At 40.9% G+C, this 23,589-nt stretch overlaps 1 protein-coding gene across 2 annotated transcripts in view; it reads right to left on the bottom strand.

Moving 5' to 3' along the window:
* ADGRL4 (adhesion G protein-coupled receptor L4) overlaps positions 1–7,079 on the bottom strand; it is a 97,646-nt gene extending 90,567 nt beyond the window's left edge. The window contains exons 1-2 of one of the 2 annotated variants that reach the window (XM_038413656.2): positions 6,399–7,077; positions 3,266–3,415 (exon numbers count right to left, since the gene is read on the bottom strand). In XM_038413656.2, the coding sequence (XP_038269584.1) occupies positions 3,266–3,415; positions 6,399–6,420 (172 nt within the window). In that variant the 5' untranslated portion in view covers positions 6,421–7,077. Of the gene's footprint in view, positions 1–3,265; positions 3,416–6,398 lie in introns of both variants that reach the window. The other variant, XM_043490525.1, reaches the window with a different exon arrangement.
* Positions 7,080–23,589: the final 16,510 nt, after the last annotated feature.

The following is a 23,589-nucleotide window of genomic DNA, read 5'->3' as shown; positions in this document are numbered from 1 at the left end:
TCATATCATGAAGACAAAAATGGAGCTTGAACTTCTTTTTCAAAAGAAAGAGCTACTGTGGTTTGGTTGGTTATCAGCAAAAAGATGCAATACAGAGGAGAAGATAGGCTTATGCAATGCAACATTATTCATATTAATGACAGTAATTATGACTGTTACAACCTTTCTAAATAACAAAAAGGGCTAAAATTCTTACATAATGGCATTATATGCACTATTTCGAAAAAATGCTTATGTTAACGCATGATTGATGGTCTGCTTTGAAGATGATTGAATTATCATCATAAAAGCTTAAATTATTAATTGAAGAGAAATGTGTAGCTTGCTGTGCTGCATGCTCTATCTAGAACAACAAGATCTAATACATCATTAAACAACTGCAGCTTTGCTCTACTTTTTTTAGCTTTAAGCTAATTATGATGGGGTGTAGCCTGAGTACATTTTTAATCCTTTTTAGAGCCTATCCAATTAAATTGAACTTGTTTATGCTATTAGAAGAATACATACAGTGTTGACAATGTTCTGCATAACACAGCCTCTCTTTCAGAAAGAACATCCCACATATGAACTGTGCTATTAAGCTGGAGGGTAAGTGATTTTGGTGATTTTAGAGGTAGTTTGTTATAGAAACTGTTGGTCTAACCTAATGGAGGCCTCTAAAGATATGTCTGCACAGCAAATAAAAACCCACGATGGTCCATGCCAACCAATTCAGGCTCGCAGGGCTCAGGCTGGGGGGCTGCTTCATAACTGTGTAAACTTCCAGACTTGGGCTGGAGCCCGGGCTGTAGGACCATGCAATGGGAGGATCCCAGAGCTGAGGCTCCAGCCAGAGACTGAAAGTATCCATAGGAATGAAGCAGCCTTGCAACCCGAGGCCCACACGCCTGAGGTGGCTGGCACAGGCCAGTCCCATGATTTTTTCTGCGGTGTAGACACACCCCAACAGTCTTGATTTCACCGTGATGCACCATGAATCTGCCTGGAAGCTGCCTTGCTTGAACACTTGTAGGAATTTGGTTTGAAGGATTGCACTTCCTGACACTTAGCATAACTCTATACAGCTAATCAAGCCTGAGGCTTTGAGAATGACTGATACTTTTGTCTTAAACTGCAGCTGGTGTAAACGGTAACCTATAAGTGTCTCTAAGTCTTTGGGTGGGGGGGTAATATAAACAAAATATAAACATTAAAAATACCTCAGACCTTGGGGAGGAAGGATAGTGAAAGAGGACATAATGATCTTTGCTGTGAATTTAATTGCTGACTCATAATTTCTCCTCATTGAAAAAATATCCTAGTGACACGATAATGGGGTAGAAGGAAATGTGAGTTGCAAATAATATTAATTGAAATTCTTGGATTTTTTCATTGAATAATTATTCACAAATGGAGATCTTGATTCTGCAAACATGTATTGAACATTGCAATCAATTAGATTAACTGGGCTAGTGGATAGATCATTGGACTGGGATTCAGGTGAGCTGGGTTTTTTTGTCACTACAGTTTTTCATTAATTGATCAGTTATATTTACACTTAAACATTCCCTAGACACATGCAGGGAAGGCAGCTTTCCCAGGCAAGCACCTTCAAGTCCTATGCTTTCATAAAAAGAAAGTAAATTTCTAGCCTTTAGGTTTATAACCCTGAATCAAGGGCTCCCAAGTGCAGAGATGTTTTCTTTATTTTGCTCACAGCTAGCTCCGTGCCTTTGTTTTTGCTCAGAGCTTTGCCAAGGTGCACTAGGGGAAGCTCTGCGCAGGGTCTGGTTACTGTTCATGACTGCTGTTAAAGATGTAGTGAACAGCAGTGAAAACTGACAAGAACCAGGTCACAATGCTGCAGCTGGGCATAGCCTGACAAGCAGCTGGAGCAGCAGAGGCAGGCATTACAGCTATTCACTGCAAAGGGCAACTCACAGATGAAGGCTGGGGGAGAGGAAGAGTATAGAGACCTCACTTACATCAGCCTGAAAGCAGAGAGAGGGACAGAGTAGCAGGACTTCCCTTTCTCTCCACATATGTTGCAGAAGCCCAGAATGCTAAGAGTAGAGATTGAGATGGGAGAGAGGAACAGAGAAAAAAAGAAACTCCTTAGCCCTTCCAGCAGCCAGAAGGATATGACCGGAGGTGAGGGAAGCTTCAAAGTAATCAGATACCTATCAGATACCTATGAAAGATGGAGTTCCCAAGGGACAGATTCCTGTTAGGAATCCGAACTTACTTCCCTTTCCAGCAGCTGAGGTGAAAGGAGGAACATTGGCTTATCAGTTATTAATATTAGGTGTCTAGAAAAGCTGAAAAGCCTTATGTGCAAGAGAATCAGTGTGAAGGAGTGTGGAAGTGGCAGTATTGCCTATTAAGCTTCAAAAATACTGAGTCAGGCCCCTCCAAAGTCATGTCATTGGCTTAAAATCCATAAGATTGGCTTAAAATAATGTATTTAGGACTCTTTTTATTTGTCTTCTGTTTTATTTTTCTTTAAGGTTCACTTTTTCAAGCTTTTCTCCACAGAAAGTTATTTTTTTTATTAAAGTTGAGATTCTCACTTAGTCACAGGGCTCCGGGATCTGGGGCTTTAGGAAAAAACATCAGGTATCATGAGAGTTGGTTGGTAGCACTGAGGTGGGCAACAGTGGAAAAAGGCAGACAATCAATGTAGAACTGTGGCACCTTAGAGACTAACAAATTTATTTGAGCATAAGCTTTCGTGAGCTACAGCTCACTTCATCGCATGCTTATGCTCAAATAAATTTGTTAGTCTCTAAGGTGCCACAAGTACTCCTTTTCTTTTTGCGGATACAGACTAACACGGCTGCTACTTTGAAACCAATCAATGTAGGTGACCTATATAACCATTCTTTCAATAAATTGTGTACTTCTATTCTTGTAATCTTTCCAGAGGGGTGGGGGAAGAGGAGGACATAAGGAAAAATAGCTGACAGTAACTTGGGGAAAATATATAATTATCTATCATAGGAAAGAAAAGACAAAGTGGAACAAAGTCCAACAGGGAAAGCAGGTCTAATAAAACAAGAGAGATGTAATATGGTAAATTATATTAAAATATTAGATAGAAACTTGATTGACAAGTTGCAATCAAATACGGTACCCACTATTACTTTAAATTACCAGGGATAGCTCTTCAGTTTTTTAGCCTTGGTGGGTAACATAGGTATTATTCTGGTTATAAATTTAGTCCTCAATAGGTACTAGGTATATTTTTCATGCCCTGTAGCAATGAACATAGGTAAAATATGTTTACCGTGACAGAAATGTATGCCATTTCCTGTGAATCCTGGGGAGCAATAGCAGCCTTGCAATCCACCCTTAACTTCACACTCCGCATCTTTATGGCACGTCATGTTGCAGTTCGGAGAAGTGTAGCCATAGTCCAGCAGACTGGACACAAACACTGAAACAAATGTAAACCATGTTTGTTTGTTTCTAAAATGCATACTGAATTCTAAAATCAGATATGGGCAGGACATGCCCAGCCAACTGGGGGTGTTCCAGCAATCAGACACATAGATGAACACAAAATGTTAGGGAAGAGCCAGCACAGCTTTTATAAAGGGAAATCATGATTCACCAATCTATTAGAATTCTTAGAGAGAATTCTAAATCCAAACATGTGGACAAGGGTAATCCAGTGGATATAGTGTACCTGGACTTTCAGAAAGCCTTTGATAAGGTCTCTCACCAAAGGCTCTTCAGTAAAAGGGCACTAATGGGATAAGAGGGATGGTCCTCTTATGGAAGGGTAAGAGATAGGTTAAAAGATAGGAAACAAAAGGGTAGGAATAAATGGTCAGCTTTCATATTGGAGAGAGGTCCCCAAAGAATCTATACTGGGACTAGTGCTGTTCAACAAATTCATAAACGATCTGGAAAACAAGGTAAACAGTGACATGGCCAAGTTTGAAGATGATACAAAGTTATGAAGATATTTAAGTTCAAAGCTGACTGTGAGGAGTTACAAAGGGATGGTACAAAACTGGGTGACTGGGTAACAAAATAGCAGATGACATTCAGTGTAGATAAACGCAAAGGGATGCACATTGGAAAACATAATCCCAACTATACATATAAAATGATGGGGTCCAAATTAGCAGTTCCCATTCAAGAAAGTGGTCTTGGAGTCATCGTGGATAGTTCTCTGAAAACATCTGCTCAATGTCAGCAGCAGTCAAAAAAGCTAACAATGATAGGAACCATTAGGAAAGGGATAGATCATAAAACAGAAAAAATCATAATGCCACTATATAAATCCATGGTATGCCCACACCTGGAATACTATATGCAGTTCTGGTTGCCCCATCTCAAAAAAGATATATTAGAAATGGAAAAGGTACAGAGAAGGGAAAAAAACAAAACAAAACAAAAAACGATTAAGATACTGAACTGCACCCGTAAAAGGAGAGATTAAAAAGAGTAGGACCTGTTCAGCATAGAAAAGATATGATTTAGGGGGCATATGATAGAGTTCTAGAAAATCATGAGTGTCATGGAGAAAATAAATAAGGAAGTGTTATTTACCCATTCATATAACACAAAAACCAGGGATCACTCAATGAAATTAATAGGCAGCAGGTATAAAACAAACATAAGGAACAACTTCTTCTCTCAATGCACAGTCAACCTGTGGAACTCATTGCCAGGGGATGTTGTGAAGGCCAAAATTAGTGTAACTGGGTTCAAAAAAGAATTAAGTAATTTCAAGGAGGATAGGTCCATCAATGGCTATTATCCAAGATGGTCAGGGACACAATCCCATGCTCTGGATGTTCCTAAACCTCTGACTATTAGAAGCTGGAACTGGAAAACAGGGGTTGTATCACTCAATATGTTGCCCTGTTCTGTTCATTCCCTCTGAAGCACTTTGCATGAGCTACTGTCAGAAGACAGGACATGGGACTAGATAGAGCATTGGTCCAACCCGATATGGCCATTCTTAGTTTTTATGTAAACATTAAAGAGTAAGGTATCACTGAAGTGGTACAAAGGATTGAAGCTCCAGTCCTGTAAAAACTTACTCAATGAGACTTCTTAAATGGTCAAAATTAAGTATACATTTAAGCCTTTGGAGTATTGGAACCTGTGTTCCACAAGCTTAAAATGATGATCAACATAAAACGTACATAGTGGAGTGGGAAAACCCTTTGAAAGGTTTTCAAAGCTTTCTACTTCTTCCCACTGAAGAGGCAGATACTTGCCTTTGTATCCAGAATTATGCATGGAATGTAATCCAAACTACTCAACAATAACCAGGTGAAAAATACCAGTCAGAGTTCCCTAGATCAATTTTTAAACCATGTCTACCCATATCTAGTTAACACAGAACATAGTCACAATCTGAGAGAAGATTTAATTCCCATGGAACAACATTTGTAGCATTATCATTTTAAAAAACCCTCCAAATCATTTTAAAGGAAGTCTTTTTTAAATATCATGTCTGTGTTCCAAAAGTGCTACCTTCTACATTCTCCCACTAAATGATTCCTAAATTAAGAAGCTGCTTTCCCATTGTATACATGTGTATAGTTTTCAACACAAAGAAAGACAGAGGAACTGCTGACTTTGAGGAAACTAACAGTTCACAAAAAATTATACATGCCCACTGACATAAATATATATCATTAAGAAAACCAGGCAGCTAACACTGGAGGGGAAAAACACTTCCGACTTTGTACTTTACAAACCATTAGAAAGACATAAGGAAAGTTACAAAACATAAAGCCCCTTCTTGGTACTCCCTTCCCCTGCAATTCTGCTTCTCTCTACCAAAATATCATGCTGGATACTCGCTAGTCTAGTGTTACAATTACAGCTTTCACTGCCTCTAAAAAGTTCATTGAAAAGTTGCTTTACTGGACAAATAAAAATTTCATGAAAAACTAAAAAAATTAAAAATTAAATATTTGTTTAAAAACTATATACAAACCAAATCAATTCATTTCCTCCCAAATTTCATCTTCTCGTTCATTTATTTTTACTGTTCAGAGTATCTTTCAGATATCGGAAGCAAAAAAGCTAGAGGAGAAGTGAAGTCCAAGAACATCCCTCACCAAGACAAATCAATAGCTTTGGCTTTACAGAGCAGATTACAGAATGAAATAAATGCAAGCACTTGAGGGATTCAGAGAGCTAATACCGACGGTCTTTGAGATGTTCGGGTTACCCTGATGCGATGGGATAGTCAAATGCAGCAGCAGCACTAACCAGAGTTCTGGGAAACTTTTTAATCATTGTTACCCATGAGTTTTCCCCTCAGCTGCCACTGACTCTGTCCTTTGCCTAGCCCCTGCAAAGTTGTTCCCCAGTTTCATCTTTCCAACCCCCCTACCACCACCTTCTTCCACCTGCCCCTCACTTATTTGGGAAGGAAAATCACCTACCTAGGAGAGGGAGTAGTTTCATTGGCGGTGCTGCTATGCAGTGCTTGGTGTTGAGTCCCTGTGTAATAGAAGATCCTGCCCTGTCTTAGAATGTATGAGCATGTGCAAAGTGTCTGTACACGCCCATTAGGAATGTGAAACCCCAGTGAAGCTGCTGGCCTTACCCTGCCCTTTACCCTGAGCCTCATTTCCCCCCCAAAAAAACTCCTTAGTGACTCAGGAGCTGGAGAGGCAGGGTAGAAAAGAAGAGTAACAGATCTGCAGGGGAAGATAAGGAGCAGATGAGAGAGCATAGGGGAATAAGCACGCAGGGGAATGGTATGGAGTAGATCAGGAGGTGAGTAGGCTAGAGAAATAGTTTGAGAGGCTCAGAGGGCAGTGGAGGGATGGAGAAGCAGATTGTCACGATGGTGGAATAGATGGTGGGGGTGGAGAGTGGCAAGCCAGATGAGGGACAGATCAGTGGCAGGGAGGGTGGAGGCAGATTAGATAGTGGAGTGGGGGTGGAGCAGACCAGGGACTGGGCAAGTAGCAGTTGCAGAGTGTAGAGAGGGCGGGGTGGTGGCGCAGATTGGAGCAGGGGAATAGTGGACAAATCACAGAGGATGGGAGGAACAGACAGACTGAGGAATGCAAGGGGTTGGTAAGCAACTCAGAAGCTGCTGCATGCTTCCCCTGGCTAGTCCCTGTCAGAGCCCTAACACCTATCTCTGAGAGAAGACCCCAGCTGCCTGTAGTTGCTCTTGTCCCTACTGCTTTCCTCATTTTGAGGGAAGTCCTGATTTCTGCCAGGCTTTGTCACTTTAAGGGTAACAGCCTGAGAAAAAGTACAGGAAATCCACTGAACTCTGCTTTGTGAAGAAAACAAAGACATGGAGACAGGGAGGAAGGAGGCAGGAAGACAAATACATAGCTGGGAATGTCAGGAGTAGAAGGAGCCAGCATTTCTAAGGATTTATGTGACTGAAGCAGAAAGTTATGCAGTAAGGCGTATTCAGGAAGGTTGATTCAGAAAAGCACTTAGACACTTGTGCTAATGATTGTCATAATCCCATCCTTAGTTAGCAAAGCATGTGAATCAACAGGATTTAAGCATGTGCTTAAAATTAAACATGTGCTTATATCCTTTGCTGAATCAAGGCCTGAGCACGCAAGGAAGGATGGATTATTCAGACTAGGAAGATCATTATACAGCAGACATCCTTTTTCTCTCTGGAAATTCATGATATCTTGTATTGAAATGATCACTGGTCTCTTGTCGCTGGCCTCTAGTTAAAAAAGGCAGGCCACCACAGGAAATGTCCCAGGCAGGTTAGGATACTGTCATCATCCCAGCTCAGACAGTATTGCTGAGCTTCCTTGGACTAGGGTGGCCAGATGTCCCAATTTTGTAGGGATGGTCCCGATATTCGGAGCTTTTTCTTGTATAGGCGCCTCTGTCCCAATTTTGCACACTTTCTATCTGATCACCCTACTTTGGAACCAGGCATAGAGATTAGAATCAAAGAAGGTTAGACTGTAGGTTGGAATGGTAACTTCTGATGAATGGCATTGGATGTGCAGAGAGCATAAGGAAGATAGATCCTAAAAGCAGAATAGAAGGTGTAGGTTGTGAGGGAACTGAAAATGATATGAGGAACTCAGATCAGATTGAGTAGGCAATAGGGAGCCAGGGATTTAGGAATGTATGAATGTGATCTTAATACTGGGAGGTGGGAAATTTTTTGCAACAGAGTACTGGAAAAATTGCACGATGTGTCAGTTGGATTCTGAAGAGAATAAGATTGCAATAATCAAGGATGATGGGAAGGATTTTTGTGGTGAGAATAAAAAAGGAAAGGGAAGATTTCAGAGACATTTTGGTTTCAGAGTAGCAGCCGTGTTAGTCTGTATTCGCAAAAAGAAAAGGAGTACTTGTGGCACCTTAGAGACTAACAAATTTATTAGAGCATAAGCTTTCGTGAGCTACAGCTCACTTCATCGGATGCATTTGGTGGAAAAAACAGAGGAGAGATTTATATACACACACACAGAGAACATGAAACAATGGGTTTATCATACACACTGTAAGGAGAGTGATCACTTAAGATAAGCAATCACCAACAGCAGGGGGGGGAAGGAGGAAAACCTTTCATGGTGACAAGCAGGTAGGCTAATTCCAGCAGTTAACAAGAATATCAGAGGAACAGTGGGGGGTGGGGTGGGAGGGAGAAATACCATGGGGAAATAGTTTTACTTTGTGTAATGACTCATCCATTCCCAGTCTCTATTCAAGCCTAAGTTAATTGTATCCAGTTTGCAAATTAATTCCAATTCAGCAGTCTCTCGTTGGAGTCTGTTTTTGAAGCTTTTTTGTTGAAGTATAGCCACTCTTAGGTCTGTGATCGAGTGACCAGAGAGATTGAAGTGTTCTCCAACTGGTTTTTGAATGTTATAATTCTTGACGTCTGATTTGTGTCCATTCATTCTTTTACGTAGAGACTGTCCAGTTTGGCCAATGTACATGGCAGAGGGGCATTGCTGGCACATGATGGCATATATCACATTGGTAGATGCACAGGTGAACGAGCCTCTGATGGTGTGGCTGATGTGATTAGGCCCTATGATGGTATCCCCTGAATAGATATGTGGACAGAGTTGGCAACGGGCTTTGTTGCAAGGATAGGTTCCTGGGTTAGTGGTTCTGTTGTGTGGTGTGTGGTTGCTGGTGAGTATTTGCTTCAGATTGGGGGGCTGTCTGTAAGCAAGGACTGGTCTGTCTCCCAAGATCTGAGAGAGCGATGGCTCGTCCTTCAGGATAGGTTGTAGATCCTTGATGATGCGTTGGAGGGGTTTTAGTTGGGGGCTGAAGGTGATGGCTAGTGGCGTTCTGTTGTTTTCTTTGTTGGGCCTGTCCTGTAGTAGGTGACTTCTGGGTACTCTTCTGGCTCTGTCAATCTGTTTCTTCACTTCAGCAGGTGGGTACTGTAGTTGTAGGAATGCATGATAGAGATCTTGTAGGTGTTTGTCTCTGTCTGAGGGGTTGGAGCAAATGCGGTTATATCGTAGCGCTTGGCTGTAGACAATGGATCGAGTGGTATGATCTGGATGAAAGCTAGAGGCATGTAGGTAGGAATAGCGGTCAGTAGGTTTCCGATATAGGGTGGTGTTTATGTGACCATCGCTTATTAGCACCGTAGTGTCCAGGAAGTGGATCTCTTGTGTGGACTGGTCCAGGCTGAGGTTGATGGTGGGATGGAAATTGTTGAAATCATGGTGGAATTCCTCAAGAGCTTCTTTTCCATGGGTCCAGATGATGAAGATGTCATCAATGTAGCGCAAGTAGAGTAGGGGCATTAGGGAACGAGAGCTGAGGAAGCGTTGTTCTAAGTCAGCCATAAAAATGTTGGCATACTGTGGGGCCATGCGGGTACCCATCGCAGTGCCGCTGATTTGAAGGTATACATTGTCACCAAATGTGAAATAGTTATGGGTCAGGACAAAGTCACAAAGTTCTGCCACCAGGTTAGCCGTGACAGTATCGGGGATACTGTTCCTGACGGCTTGTAGTCCATCTTTGTGTGGAATGTTGGTGTAGAGGGCTTCTACATCCATAGTGGCTAGGATGGTGTTTTTAGGAAGATCACCAATGGACTGTAGTTTCCTCAGGAAATCGGTGGTGTCTCGAAGATAGCTGGGAGTGCTGGTAACGAAGGGCCTGAGGAGGGAGTCTACATAGCCAGACAATCCTGCTGTCAGGGTGCCAATGCCTGAGATGATGGGGCGTCCAGGATTTCCAGGTTTATGGATCTTGGGTAGCAGATAGAATACCCCAGGTCCTGGCTCCAGGGGTGTGTCTGTGCGGATTTGTTCTTGTGCTTTTTCAGGGAGTTTCTTGAGCAAATGCTGTAGTTTCTTTTGGTAACTCTCAGTGGGATCAGAGGGTAATGGCTTGTAGAAAGTGGTGTTGGAGAGCTGCCTAGTAGCCTCTTGTTCATACTCTGACCTATTCATGATGACGACAGCACCTCCTTTGTCAGCCTTTTTGATTATGATGTCAGAGTTGTTTCTGAGGCTGTGGATGGCACTGTGTTCTGCATGGCTGAGGTTATGGGGTAAGCGATGCTGCTTTTCCACAATTTCAGCTCGTGCACGTCGGCGGAAGCAGTCTATGTAGAAATCCAGGCTGCTGTTTCGACCTTCAGGAGGAGTCCACCTAGAATCCTTCTTTTTGTAGTGTTGGCAGGAAGGTCTCTGTGGGTTAATATGTTGGTCAGAGGTGTGTTGGAAATATTCCTTGAGTCTGAGACAACTACAGTACCCACCTGCTGAAGTGAAGAAACAGATTGACAGAGCCAGAAGAGTACCCAGAAGTCACCTACTACAGGACAGGCCCAACAAAGAAAACAACAGAACGCCACTAGCCATCACCTTCAGCCCCCAACTAAAACCCCTCCAACGCATCATCAAGGATCTACAACCTATCCTGAAGGACGAGCCATCGCTCTCTCAGATCTTGGGAGACAGACCAGTCCTTGCTTACAGACAGCCCCCCAATCTGAAGCAAATACTCACCAGCAACCACACACCACACAACAGAACCACTAACCCAGGAACCTATCCTTGCAACAAAGCCCGTTGCCAACTCTGTCCACATATCTATTCAGGGGATACCATCATAGGGCCTAATCACATCAGCCACACCATCAGAGGCTCGTTCACCTGTGCATCTACCAATGTGATATATGCCATCATGTGCCAGCAATGCCCCTCTGCCATGTACATTGGCCAAACTGGACAGTCTCTACGTAAAAGAATGAATGGACACAAATCAGACGTCAAGAATTATAACATTCAAAAACCAGTTGGAGAACACTTCAATCTCTCTGGTCACTCGATCACAGACCTAAGAGTGGCTATACTTCAACAAAAAAGCTTCAAAAACAGACTCCAACGAGAGACTGCTGAATTGGAATTAATTTGCAAACTGGATACAATTAACTTAGGCTTGAATAGAGACTGGGAATGGATGAGTCATTACACAAAGTAAAACTATTTCCCCATGGTATTTCTCCCTCCCACCCCACCCCCCACTGTTCCTCTGATATTCTTGTTAACTGCTGGAATTAGCCTACCTGCTTGTCACCATGAAAGGTTTTCCTCCTTCCCCCCCCTGCTGTTGGTGATGGCTTATCTTAAGTGATCACTCTCCTTACAGTGTGTATGATAAACCCATTGTTTCATGTTCTCTGTGTGTGTGTATATAAATCTCTCCTCTGTTTTTTCCACCAAATGCATCCGATGAAGTGAGCTGTAGCTCACGAAAGCTTATGCTCTAATAAATTTGTTAGTCTCTAAGGTGCCACAAGTACTCCTTTTCTTTTAGAGACATTTTGGTGATTAAACCAGCTGGATTTGCTGATAGTGTCTACCGGTATATGGGGATAAAGAGTAGATTGTCACATAAGAAAAGAAAAGTAGATGAAACACATGATAATACAGGTTTCAGAGTAGCAGCCGTGTTAGTCTGTATCTGCAAAAAGAAAAGGAGTACTTGTGGCACCTTAAAGACTAACAAATTTATTTGAGCATAAGCTTTCATGAGCTACAGCTCACTTCATCGGATGCATTCAGTGGAAAATACAGTGGGGAGATTTATATACACAGAGAACAAGAAACAATGGGTGTTACCATATACACTGTAATGAGAGTGATCAGGTAGGTGAGCTATTACCAGCAGGACAGTGCGGCGGGGGCGGGACTGGGGACGGGACCTTTTGTAGTGATAATCAGGTTGGACCATTTCTAGCAGTTGACAAGAACGTCTGAGGAACAGCAGGGACGGGGGGTGGAATAAACATGGAGAAATAGTTTTACTTTTTGTAATGACCCATCCACTCCCAGTCTCTATTCAAGCTTAAATTAATTATATCCAGTTTGCAAATTAATTCCAATTCAGCAGTCTCTCCTTGGAGTCTGTTTCTGAAGTTTTTTTGTTGAAGAATAGCCACTTTTAGGTCTGTAATCGCATGACCAGAGAGACTGAAGTGTTCTCCCACTGGCTTATGAATGTTATAATTCTTGACGTCTGATTTGTGTCCATTTATTCTTTTACGTAGAGACTATCCAGTTTGGCCAATGTACATGGCAGAGGGGCATTGCTGGCACATGATGGCATACATCACATTGGTAGATATGCAGGTGAATGAGCCTCTGATAGTGTGGCTGATGTGATTAGGCCCTATGATGGTGTCCCCAGAATAGATATGTGGACACAGTTGATAATACAGACACTTTCAAAACCTTCACTGTCATAGTGAGATGTAATAAAAATATTAAATCGATATATCATGTCTATAGACAGAGAGGGGCAGGGGTGTGTGTACACATACATACACATCCCTGTGCATTTGAAAAAGGTCATTCAAAATAAATGACATGTGAGAAGGTCACATGGAGTGTCAGTGCTGAAAAATCTCTTTGACTTCACTACAAATAAAGAAACAAACATAAATGATTCATGACATCATGGTAAAGAAAACATATACCTTCATTTTTATAATCCACATAAGGCTCAATGTGGCTCTGGTTCTTGCCCTGCTCCTAGGACAGTGCAGTTTACTCAAGCTGGATTGCCCATGCTGATGTGGCATGTACGCTCTCTTCTTGCAAATGTTAACAAACTTACCTTCACATGCAGCAGGCTCATGATACCTGTAAATAAAGCAGCCTCCAGCAAAGCACAGACTTAATAGTTAACTCAATGTCCCACTAAACTAGCTATAGGCAAATAGCTTGATAGTCTTTTTTACCAGAGATGTATATTTGCATATGCCCGATAAGCAGGTTTTACTGACTATTTTAAATAATAAGGACCCAGTCCTACAAAGATTTATGCATATGATTAACTTAACACATGGGGAATAGTCCCATTTATGTATTCAGGATCAGGGTCTTAGTTAGGCATGAGCATATGTATATGTACAGATGAGGGTCCCTAAATTTTAAATTCTGATTTTTGATCACTGTAATCACAGAGATTGAAGTATCCTGTGTCAAACTATAAAGTTCTCAAATAAATAGCTGTGTGTTTGATGGGAAGACATCAGTCTTCTTTTAGAAATCATTGGATATGTTCCAGCCTTTGCATTATAAAGTTTATTTACCTACAATATTTTTGAAAGGTAATTAAGATGCTGAATATGCAGACAATGTTATAAAGCTAACACCCCACTGATGATGAATGGGAGTAGTTCTTACTTCCTAGGGCTTTGTCTTAGTCACCTTGCATAACAAATAAAAATAGAGCAATTGTTTCATTCCAAAGACCACCTACAACGTCAGAAAAAATTAGAAATCACATAAATGAAGAAGATTAGGGTTCCAATACCCTTCAAAAAGAATCTTGCAACAGACCTAGGATGCCAACAGGTGAATGACTAGGCAGTCTAGCTGTGGTTTTGCAGATCATATAAAAATGTAGACAGACACACTGCTTTGAATGTGCCCATTTATAGATCAGACATTAAAGCTGGAAGTTGGACATTTTCCAAGGGGTGTTCCATGCCCCACAGAATATATTAGAGTATTGTACATTTTAAGGCAAGGTCTATCACCTTGGGTTTTAAGCATGCATATGTGTGTCAGGGACTAAAGGCCCTACCAAGTCCAATTAAGGTCCTTGCATCCCCAGCCCACATGCTGCTGTTTCCAGTATACTTTTACACGTCCCCCTCTTCTCACATTCTCACACACATAGAGCTCTGCTCCAGCACACACAATGCTAGCACTGTCAGAAACTTTCATCTATATATGCAGAGCTCAGCATCCAACCAACCACACAGACACACACTCTCTCTTTCTGTTTCCATTACTGAAATAACTAAAAAGAGCTGGTGAATATTTGATGTCAACAGTTAAGAGTTATCCTAGTTGTTCTTTTTTATTTTCCCTGTTTTTTTTCCCTGACAAATGGAAACTTGATCAAACCATCAATATTTCTGCCAAAAAGAAATGGATTCAAACACAACAGTCTGAGGAAACGATGTTTTGGGAAAAGCCTTTGTTCTTCTGATTCTCTTTTTGTAAATATCAAACTAATTCAACTGTTCTAAACCAAATCCTTTCTATACTACAGGAATTCAGTCTCTGTGCCACTTAGGAAATGTTTCATTTATCTAGTAACTGAAAAGGGCAGTTATGCCATTTTTTCCCCAGGCAACACAAATCTGAATACAATTGAAAATGTAACTAGTGTCACATCAAAATAAAGAGTTTCCTGGGTTTCCAGAAGTTATTTTCACGAAAAATATTCAGCAAAAATTTTCCCAGAACACACAGGTCTATCACAGAAGCAGTCTTTGCAGCTTCTCCTGCTTTCCCTCACCTCCTTATCTTAATGCCTTATGAATCCTTTTCATTTTCTGTGCAAACATCATATTGCATTGGGACAAATAGGACTGAATTTACCCATTGGGATGATGTACCTAGCCAATCCTCCAGCAATAAACACACACATCCTACCTAAACTTAAATGGCTGACTCCAATTATAGGAGACTGCAAATTTGAATGGAAGAAGCCAATTTCTCTCTACTCATTCTTGCTTTTTCTCCAGTAAAATACATGACAATATGAGGCTTTATATGTGAATTTAATGCTTGTGAAAGCCAGATTAACAGCTCTGCAACTGCAGTCCTCTACTTTCATTCACAGACCAGGTACAGGATGGAAAGCAATAATACAAGGATACTCACAAGCAAACTCTTCCAGGGATAAAGTAATTTAGTTCCCATGACCATTTATCTTGTACTGGGACTGGTAACAAAGGTGCCAACCTTAGGTTCAGTGGTGGTGGTTTTTGTGATACAGACACCTCTCCAAAAGGATCAGGACTGAGACCACAAACTCGTTTTACACAGAACACTGAACTGACTTCAGATGGTAATGACTTTTAGTCGCTGCTGATGTGAACTCATTTTGAACTGCAAAATTAAAGGTGAAAGGCTCATTTATTATGGTACCAATCCCTTAACCTAGAAGTTTCTAACCTGAGGGTCATGAACAGTTCCAGGGAGGTCATGATTGCCTCCTTTTTCTTTAGGGCTAGTTGAAAAGAAAATCCCTAAACTACGAAAGAGGAGTCTTGACAATTTATTCTGTTGGGATATATGCGAATCTCTGCCTTAGCCCATCTAGATCATTCCATCACAACATCCCAGCCCAAATTGCCACACAGTTATTCCATATTGGCTTTTTACTATCGTTTATTTTTTATTTAGAACTTGGGCTCTCAAATAAGGCAGCATAAATTAGGCAGCATATCTTGAAGTCCTTACTCAGTTAAATTCCAATTGGCTTGAGGAATGAATAAACACTAAACAAGGGCCTCAGGATTTAGCCATATTTTTTTCACATGATGACATGCAAGTCTTATAGACTGTAGGATACAATCATGCCCTCAGAAAGTGATGGACTAAAGACCCAAATAGTTCTTTTCCATCTCTGAGGTCTATGATAGAATGAACTGTTAGTAATGCTAAAAGTTAAAATGGTAAGGTTATAAGGTGATTGATTTTTTAAAATAACCTGTGGCCATTGTGCTGCAGAATATTCTCTGATGTATAGATGCAGGAACAGGTAATTCTCTATCTGTTCATGTAGACAAGCTGTTTTTGTATGTCATCCTCTCTTTCAGTGCTTCAGGACACAGCTGTGCATTGGGAATGTCTACAGGGGAAGTTGAGAGGAATTTTGGCACTAGTCCATAAAGCACGAGTCACTCCATGGAGGTTACTCCACGGCCCTAGCAACACTTCATAAGGAAGAGAACCAGAGGATCTGTGTAGGATTGAATCCTCCAGCTCCATCTCCATCTGCAATTCTGCACTGTATTACCAGTTCAAATTTCAGCACCTCTTGAACTTCAAAGCACACCCCTGAGGGGCCAGCTAGCTTGAGTTTAAAGCACCACTTAACTCAAGTTAGAGAATTGTGTGTATGCTCACAAGAGTTGGGTTGGGGCACCACTTGAGTTATACCTCAAGCTAACACTACAGTAAAGCAAGCCCTGAGACCACATGAGGAGTAAGGTAGCATTTGGTATAAGTGTGGCAGAATCTAGCTCTTTCTTAATTATTATTCTGTTTGTATTATTGTTCGGGAAGTGCCCTGAAAGGTTTGGTGGAGTGTGTGTATGTGTGTGGGGGGACTTTGTAAATATATTTTTGCCATCTAAAATGATGATTAATGTATAGAACCAGTGGGGTGATTTATTAGTAATAAGTCCTTCCACAGGGCTCCACACATGTATTTGTTTGGCTCCTCCCTGCTTTATTGCCCATATAAAAGGCTTCCCTAAAAAAATATTGCTTTTCTTTGCTATTTGGTTTTAAAGCATCATTTACCTCCTCCTTTCTTTGGTAGTTTAGAGCAATACCTGAAAGTAATATTTATCTCTGGCCCTATTATTGTTTAACTCTGACCTTTCAAACAGTGTGATAATTAATCACGCTCTATGACAGCTTAAAGTCTGCCATTCTTTCCAGAATAAACCCCAATTTTCAGGGGATTTATAACTCCACTATAAAAATGTCCTGGGCTAAAGTTTGACAGACAAGATCTGTTTTTAGTTCCATTTAGATGTGCTAAAAAATGTCTTAGTGATTTTAGATTTTATTCTTTAGTGTGTTGCCATAGTTTCCAGCACAGAACATAGGAAATGTCAAACAGACCTTCAGAGCTCAGTGAACAGGCAATTATGTGTTACTATAACTTATGGGTTAAAAAGTATCTTCTCTGCCCCAGCTCCTGGATCCTGTTATGGCCTGAAGAATCTTTTATGATAAGAGATAGTAAATAGGAGCATCTGACTGGCTTCTGTTGTACTATACATTATCACATAGGCCCTTTCCACCGAATCCATCCGATGAAGTGAGCTGTAGCTCACGAAAGCTTATGCTCAAATAAATTTGTTAGTCTCTAAGGTGCCACAAGTCCTCCTTTTCTTTTTGTGAATACAGACTAACACGGCTGCTACTCTGAAACCTGACATAGGCCCTTATTACTTTTATGATCTCCAAACTAACTAAGAATGCTTTTAAATCTCTCCTGCATGCATTAAGCCACTGATCATGTCCGTTGCTCTTCTCTTCACCTTTTCTATTCTGACTATTTACTTTTTGAATTGACTTGCCCAAATTTTGAAAGCAATCATCAAAATAAGAATGCAACTATACCACTTACTACAAGGTGTGCCTCAGTGTAGAATCTGGCCAGATGTCAGTGACATTTTTTACCATTTATTCTCTGTGTTAAAATTGATCCCTCTGCAGTGGCCTATGCACCAAGTCCTTTTTCAATAGGGCTCAAGTGGGATCTAAGCAGTGCATCGGATTTGTGTGGGCCCTCTGCACAAGGGTGAGTGTCAACCTTTTTGCTTTCTGACTGCTGCTATGCACTATACCCACCCTCACTCCTAGATCTGTTCCAGAGAGGTTACAGCTAAATCAGGTCCCATCAATATGTGCAAGTAGTTCCAATGATTTTTTCCAGTGTTCATTATCATGCTTGTATCTGCACTGAACTTCATCTGATATCTTGTTATTCAGTCACCTATGTTTTATTGGCTCCATCTGCAATTCCTTGCTTTATCCTTTGGTTTATATTAACTGAAATCATTTTGCATTGTCAGCAAATCTCAACTCTTTGCTATTCATCCCATCTCCCAGATCATTAAATATGAAAGGTGAGCAAATAGTGGAGGAAATGATTCATGAATATTCATTTTGAAGTCAAAAGCAAATTTGTGACCATTCCTTCTTCACTTTCTTCACTTTCTACAAATACGTACGTGATTTACTAGTCCAAATACATGCCAAAAATTCAAGTTAAGCTCACAAATAGTCACCTAAAGCAAAATTCTAATTGTACGTACACATGTAAAAGTCATGCTGTACAGGATAGGAGTGTTCCAGCTACACTGCCTCTCCTTTCTCCTCCCCCACAATACCCCTATGCTGTGGAGGGCCAAGGAGTCACTTCCAGGAGCTATGTGCCACCCAGAGAGCCCCACATGCAGGAGGAATCTGACACCAACTAGATAAGTGGCATTATAGCTGTTGTGTGCCACCAAAGAAGAGCAAATCAGTCATAGTGAAGCCAGGAATGCCACTCCAAGTCCAGAAGTCCCAAGTTTAAGGCTTCATTACACAAACTCCTCAATCTAAATGGACATGACATGACAGACAAAGGGTGGGAGGGAAAACAGAGAAGTGAAGTGAACTGTCCAAGGTCAGTGGCAGAACAGGGAATAGAATTCAGGTTCCTAACTCCTAGTCCAGTGGCTTTTCCACTAGCCCATGCTGCTTCCAGTTTTCCCAGGCATTTATCGTCCACTTGCCACACAGGTGTCTGAGTGCCTTGCCCTGGGACTTAGGTGTACAATTAATACAGCATACATTGTAAATGTTTACAATTAATCAATGCTATGCACACTAAGGGCTTGATTCATTACTCGCCTCAGCCGAGCTTGGATGGAGTGACAAGGTGAGGACTGCAGGGAGCTGGTTGTGACACCCTGATTCATAAGATCCCGGCCTTGGCACAAGTTTGGGCTGCACAGGGGCAACCCAAATTTACTCTATGTCAGTGGAGGGTTGGGAATAGAGGAGCTCTGCTATGCCCTACTTCTCTGTCCTGCTCACACCAGGCCTTGGAACATTCCTAACCTGTACTCGCCTTCCCCTGGTGCCAGATTGGACGGGCAGCTGACACAGGAGGTGGTGGAGCCATCATCACCAGATCTGTGCCAGCAGAGAGTTCCCCTATATGAGGGGAATTATCCACTAGCATTTTCCAGATGCTTTAAAAATTCTTTGCCCCCCTTACAGTGTGAAAAGTGGCCAGAGCAGTCAAGAGAACCCAGCCCTCAGAGTTATTCACTGAAGAAATTCACAGACCAAGAATACATTCAGCAATTTAAAACGCTGCTTATAAACAGAAAAAATAGGTGAACTTCATTAGTTACAAATCATCACTGAATACATTGAGAAATACTGAGCTTAGCACTGGTCCCTTTGAGCCCATTATCATCTTTATAGTCCTGTGAACTGGCTGTTTATTCCTAATTTCTCTATCTCTGACCTATTTTATGATCAGTGACTAGATGATCACAAATTCTCTTAAAAACCTCTTGTAAGGGTGTGACCTGGGTACTAGGGGAGCCAACTGAGGTCACTCAATTAGGGTGAACTGCAAAGAGTGGGTCAGAGAATTCCCAAAGCTGGTGGATATTCCAATACTTAGATTTACTAAGCCAGCACAAAACACTTCTATAATACCTCACTGGTTACCCAGAAGCCAACAACACAGTTTCCTTAAAGTAACCCTGCCATAGGCCTCCATCCAGACACCCAAGTCAAATATGATGAGGATTACTGAAAATCTTATTCATCATATAAAAAAGTTCTACGAATCCCAAAGGAACGGACACATTACCTCCCAAATTAACGAATAGTCTACATCTTATACAAATACATGTTTACAGCCAATTCTTGTCAACTAAACTAAAATCTATTAAAAAGAAAAGAGAGAGAGTGAGCTTTGCAGTTGCAAAGAGTTCTTTCAGAATTAGTTCATAAGTTATAGTCCAATGTTTATACTCCGGGAGATCCAGTCAAGACTGGAGATCTCAATCTTGTGCTTAAGCTTCCCCTGCATGAAGCATCCAGCACATCTGAGATAAAAAGGATCAGGACCAAAGGGGTTTATATACAGTTCCAGGTCTTCTTTGATAGCTCAGAATTCTTAGGCGAACAATAGGCAATCATGGCGACTTTTGAAGTAGACTTATTTCATAAGCATCACTGGTAATTAGTTACACAAATTAACATATGGCAATTTATCCATTAGGCAGTCTATCACAGACTTTAAAGAGACATACAATGACATTATTTCATCCAAGGTTCATCTAAATGTCAATATTCCCTTTTGATCTCTAAATCAATAGCTATAGTGACAGACAGGAACTGTCTGTTTACATGGCTAACATTTAACAAGATTTGAGTACACACAGACAATTAGTATCACCTCTAATTTCTAACAATATAGGTTTGCATTTCAAAGTTCTAGCCTATCTACTATGTAATGGCCCTAATTACCATTTACATACATTTCTAACACTCTCTAATGGTTGACTTTGGGTCAATTATCCTGCAGAATGCTTAACCCTTTTCGGCCATGTGGCACATTTTGTATAAGATTTGTTGCAATTATATAACAGTGGTAGCAACAATGATTTGCATGGTCATATTTTAATTAGACAACGTCACAAAGGGTCTTTATAGAATATTTCTAGAAAGGCCAGATAAATTACATTCACCTGCTCTGCTTTATCCACTATTTTGCTATCAGTCTCAAAGATCCTTCTGTATCAATTTAGGGAAACACAAAATGGAGCAAACCCTCCCTCTCTTTCAACTGCTATAAAACTCCAATAGAAATCTTACGGCTGGATTGTATTGCTTTGCACCCTTAAAGCCACATTGAAGTGAGTATGGCAAATGAGTGGAGAATTGGGCTTAATAGGAGTAAGAAGGCAGTAAAATCTGCAAGCTTTGGACCTTTACAAAAGTCAGGCCATCTGTTCCTCTAAATTACACAAATGCATCCTTATGGTACAACTCTGTGGGATGCATGGGTGAAGCTGAGAGAGGAAGTTGACTTTTGTACAGGTATGTAATCAAATGGGCTTGCATTGGTGTGGCTAAGAAGTTAGTCTGCCACACTGATTTTTATCCCTATAATTATTATTTATTATTTGTGCAGTACCAACAAGGTGCTCTCCAGACAACTCTGAAGAGTAATAATTTGTATTACACGAGGGTCTAAAGACCTGTCATATTAATTTGAGTGGAATATATGGGCCCAAACATGACCCTGTCACTGTCTAATATTAAATATTGTTAAACAACATTTGGTGTTTCATATAGAGACTTGTGCCTACATAGCACCATGGCAAACACATTAGGAATTTCATACTAAAGGTTAGAAATGTATTGATTGAAACTCACAAAAGAAAAAAATTAAAAGAAGATAAAAAGCACTGATGCTCAAATTGAGTGTTTATGCAAAACAATCAAAACTTATTAAAATCTCTTTCTAAAGAGGATGACTATTGGGTAAAGTCTTTTATTCTGTCAAACAGTCCCTCTTATTGGGAAAGAAAGCTTTAGTTCTGTCATTCAGTTTTGTGTTGGTAATAATGATAAATCACTTTCATGTCCAGACAGACACTGAAGGGAGAGAAGAGATAGGATAGGAAAGATGGGGGAAATGCAGATTTTGCTGATTTTCTCAGGATACAGGATGGTTGGTCAGTCATAAGCGATTGCTTTAGTCTGGCAGGTCAGCCATAACAGCTGTTTTTCTGGATACTGGCTTGCCGCCGTGGCCCAGGACATTTGGTCTGGTCAGGTCCCTCCCCGGCCAAGCAGAACTGGACGGACTATCTTATCTTGCTGCACTGATGCCACGCAGTGCAGTTGATTTCAGGTCAGGTGAAAAGCAGAGACAGAGAAAGAGAGACAGAGAGAGCGAGAGAGAGAGAGAGAGAGGGGATGGGGAAATTAGTGGGAGACAGAAAGAGACACAAGAGGGAATCTCATGTAGCACCAGGTTGGGTCCTGGATGGGGCAGTGATGGTGGTCTTCACTGAGTCTTCACTGGAGTATTATGATAAAAGTCCTTCTGGTGCAGATGCAGGGGTGGTAGAAGTTCCTTTTCCCTCCCCCCAACATCTATTCTGGGTGTGATCACTGGAACAGTCCATCCTCTCATTATTCTGCTCACCATTTAGGCCTAATTTCTGAAGCACCAGTTTTGGTCCAGTGATTTCTAGTTCCCTACTCCTTTTGTATTCCAATCAAGATTTAACACAGTCATTGAGTGGTATTAGTAGACCCTCTCTATTTAAATTAATTCAGTCTGTCTCCTTAAATCTCTTCTTGTTAACATTTGTTGTTATAGATTATTGTGTCATTTTTATGAACTTTCACTCACTTTTCACAGTTGAACTCACACTGAAGGTAAATTTGTAGGCCCAATTATCACAACAGGCCCCAATGAAGATTGTGCTCGGTGCTGTACAAACACAGAAAGAGGCACTCTCTGTCCTGAAGAGTTTATAATCTCAACAGACAAGGCAGACAAAGGGTGGGAGGGCTCAGCGAGGTGAAGTGACTTGCCCACAATCACGCAGCAGGTCACATAGCTGGGATTAGAATCTTGGTCTCCGGACTTGCAGGCCTGTGCAGTGCATGTATTCATTAACCATGTTACGGATTACTCTTTAAAAGAATATTGTGAAATGGTTTTCCCAGCACAAAGGTGACCCACAACAACCTTTAATGCCCAGGATTACCCTGTGCTTCTTTTTAAAGTGCTCTGTATTCAGCATCCTCAGGTCCCCGATATAATTACAGTTCTGAAAGCACTCGATATCTTTTAATAGTAGCTCAGCTGCTTAATTCTTTGACTCCTTCAGAAGCTTCAGAGAAATTGCCTGAACTTTTGGGTCATTAGTCTATGTGATTTTCAAGTCAACTGTAGAAATCAGTAGAAGTATGATTACCAAAGTCAGGATGAAAAATATTCTCTGGTGTTTTGTAGTATCATGATGAAAAGCAACAAGAAATACATATTTATGACAGTCTCACCGTAGTACCATGAGTGAGGTTCCTGGAGAGCCAAGCCACCCAATAAATCACTGAATAATCCCTACACAAGACAAAGACAATGGAAGTTTTGCTTGTGTGGAGCTGCAGGTTTGGTCCTTCAAAAGAACTGCACTATAATGAAATGAACAATACAATACAATACAATACAATGAAACAAGTTCTGGTTGAGCTGTCGCCACTGAAATGTTCACTGATTAATGCAAAAGCTCTCAGATGAACTATTTTAAAATAACTATTTCCAATAAATATTGCTGTTGAATTTTTATCTCTCAGTGGCTTGTCTGTGGGGTGGTAAGGAAGCAATTTGCAGATGTGCAGATATTCATATGCAACTTCCTTCGTAGAAACGTCTGTAGTCAAAATGAAAAGGAAATTAAATTGGGATTGCATCTTTTGGATTTGAAAGTGCAAAGGTTCAGGACTAAATTAAAATAACACTAATTTTGACCCAGAGACAAAGTACTTAATAGCTTTCCAA

The sequence above is a fragment of the Dermochelys coriacea genome, chromosome 8 (assembly GCF_009764565.3).
Source record: "Dermochelys coriacea isolate rDerCor1 chromosome 8, rDerCor1.pri.v4, whole genome shotgun sequence".
NCBI classification, from domain to species: Eukaryota; Metazoa; Chordata; order Testudines; family Dermochelyidae; genus Dermochelys; species Dermochelys coriacea.
This window is presented reverse-complemented; position numbering and strand designations above follow the sequence as displayed.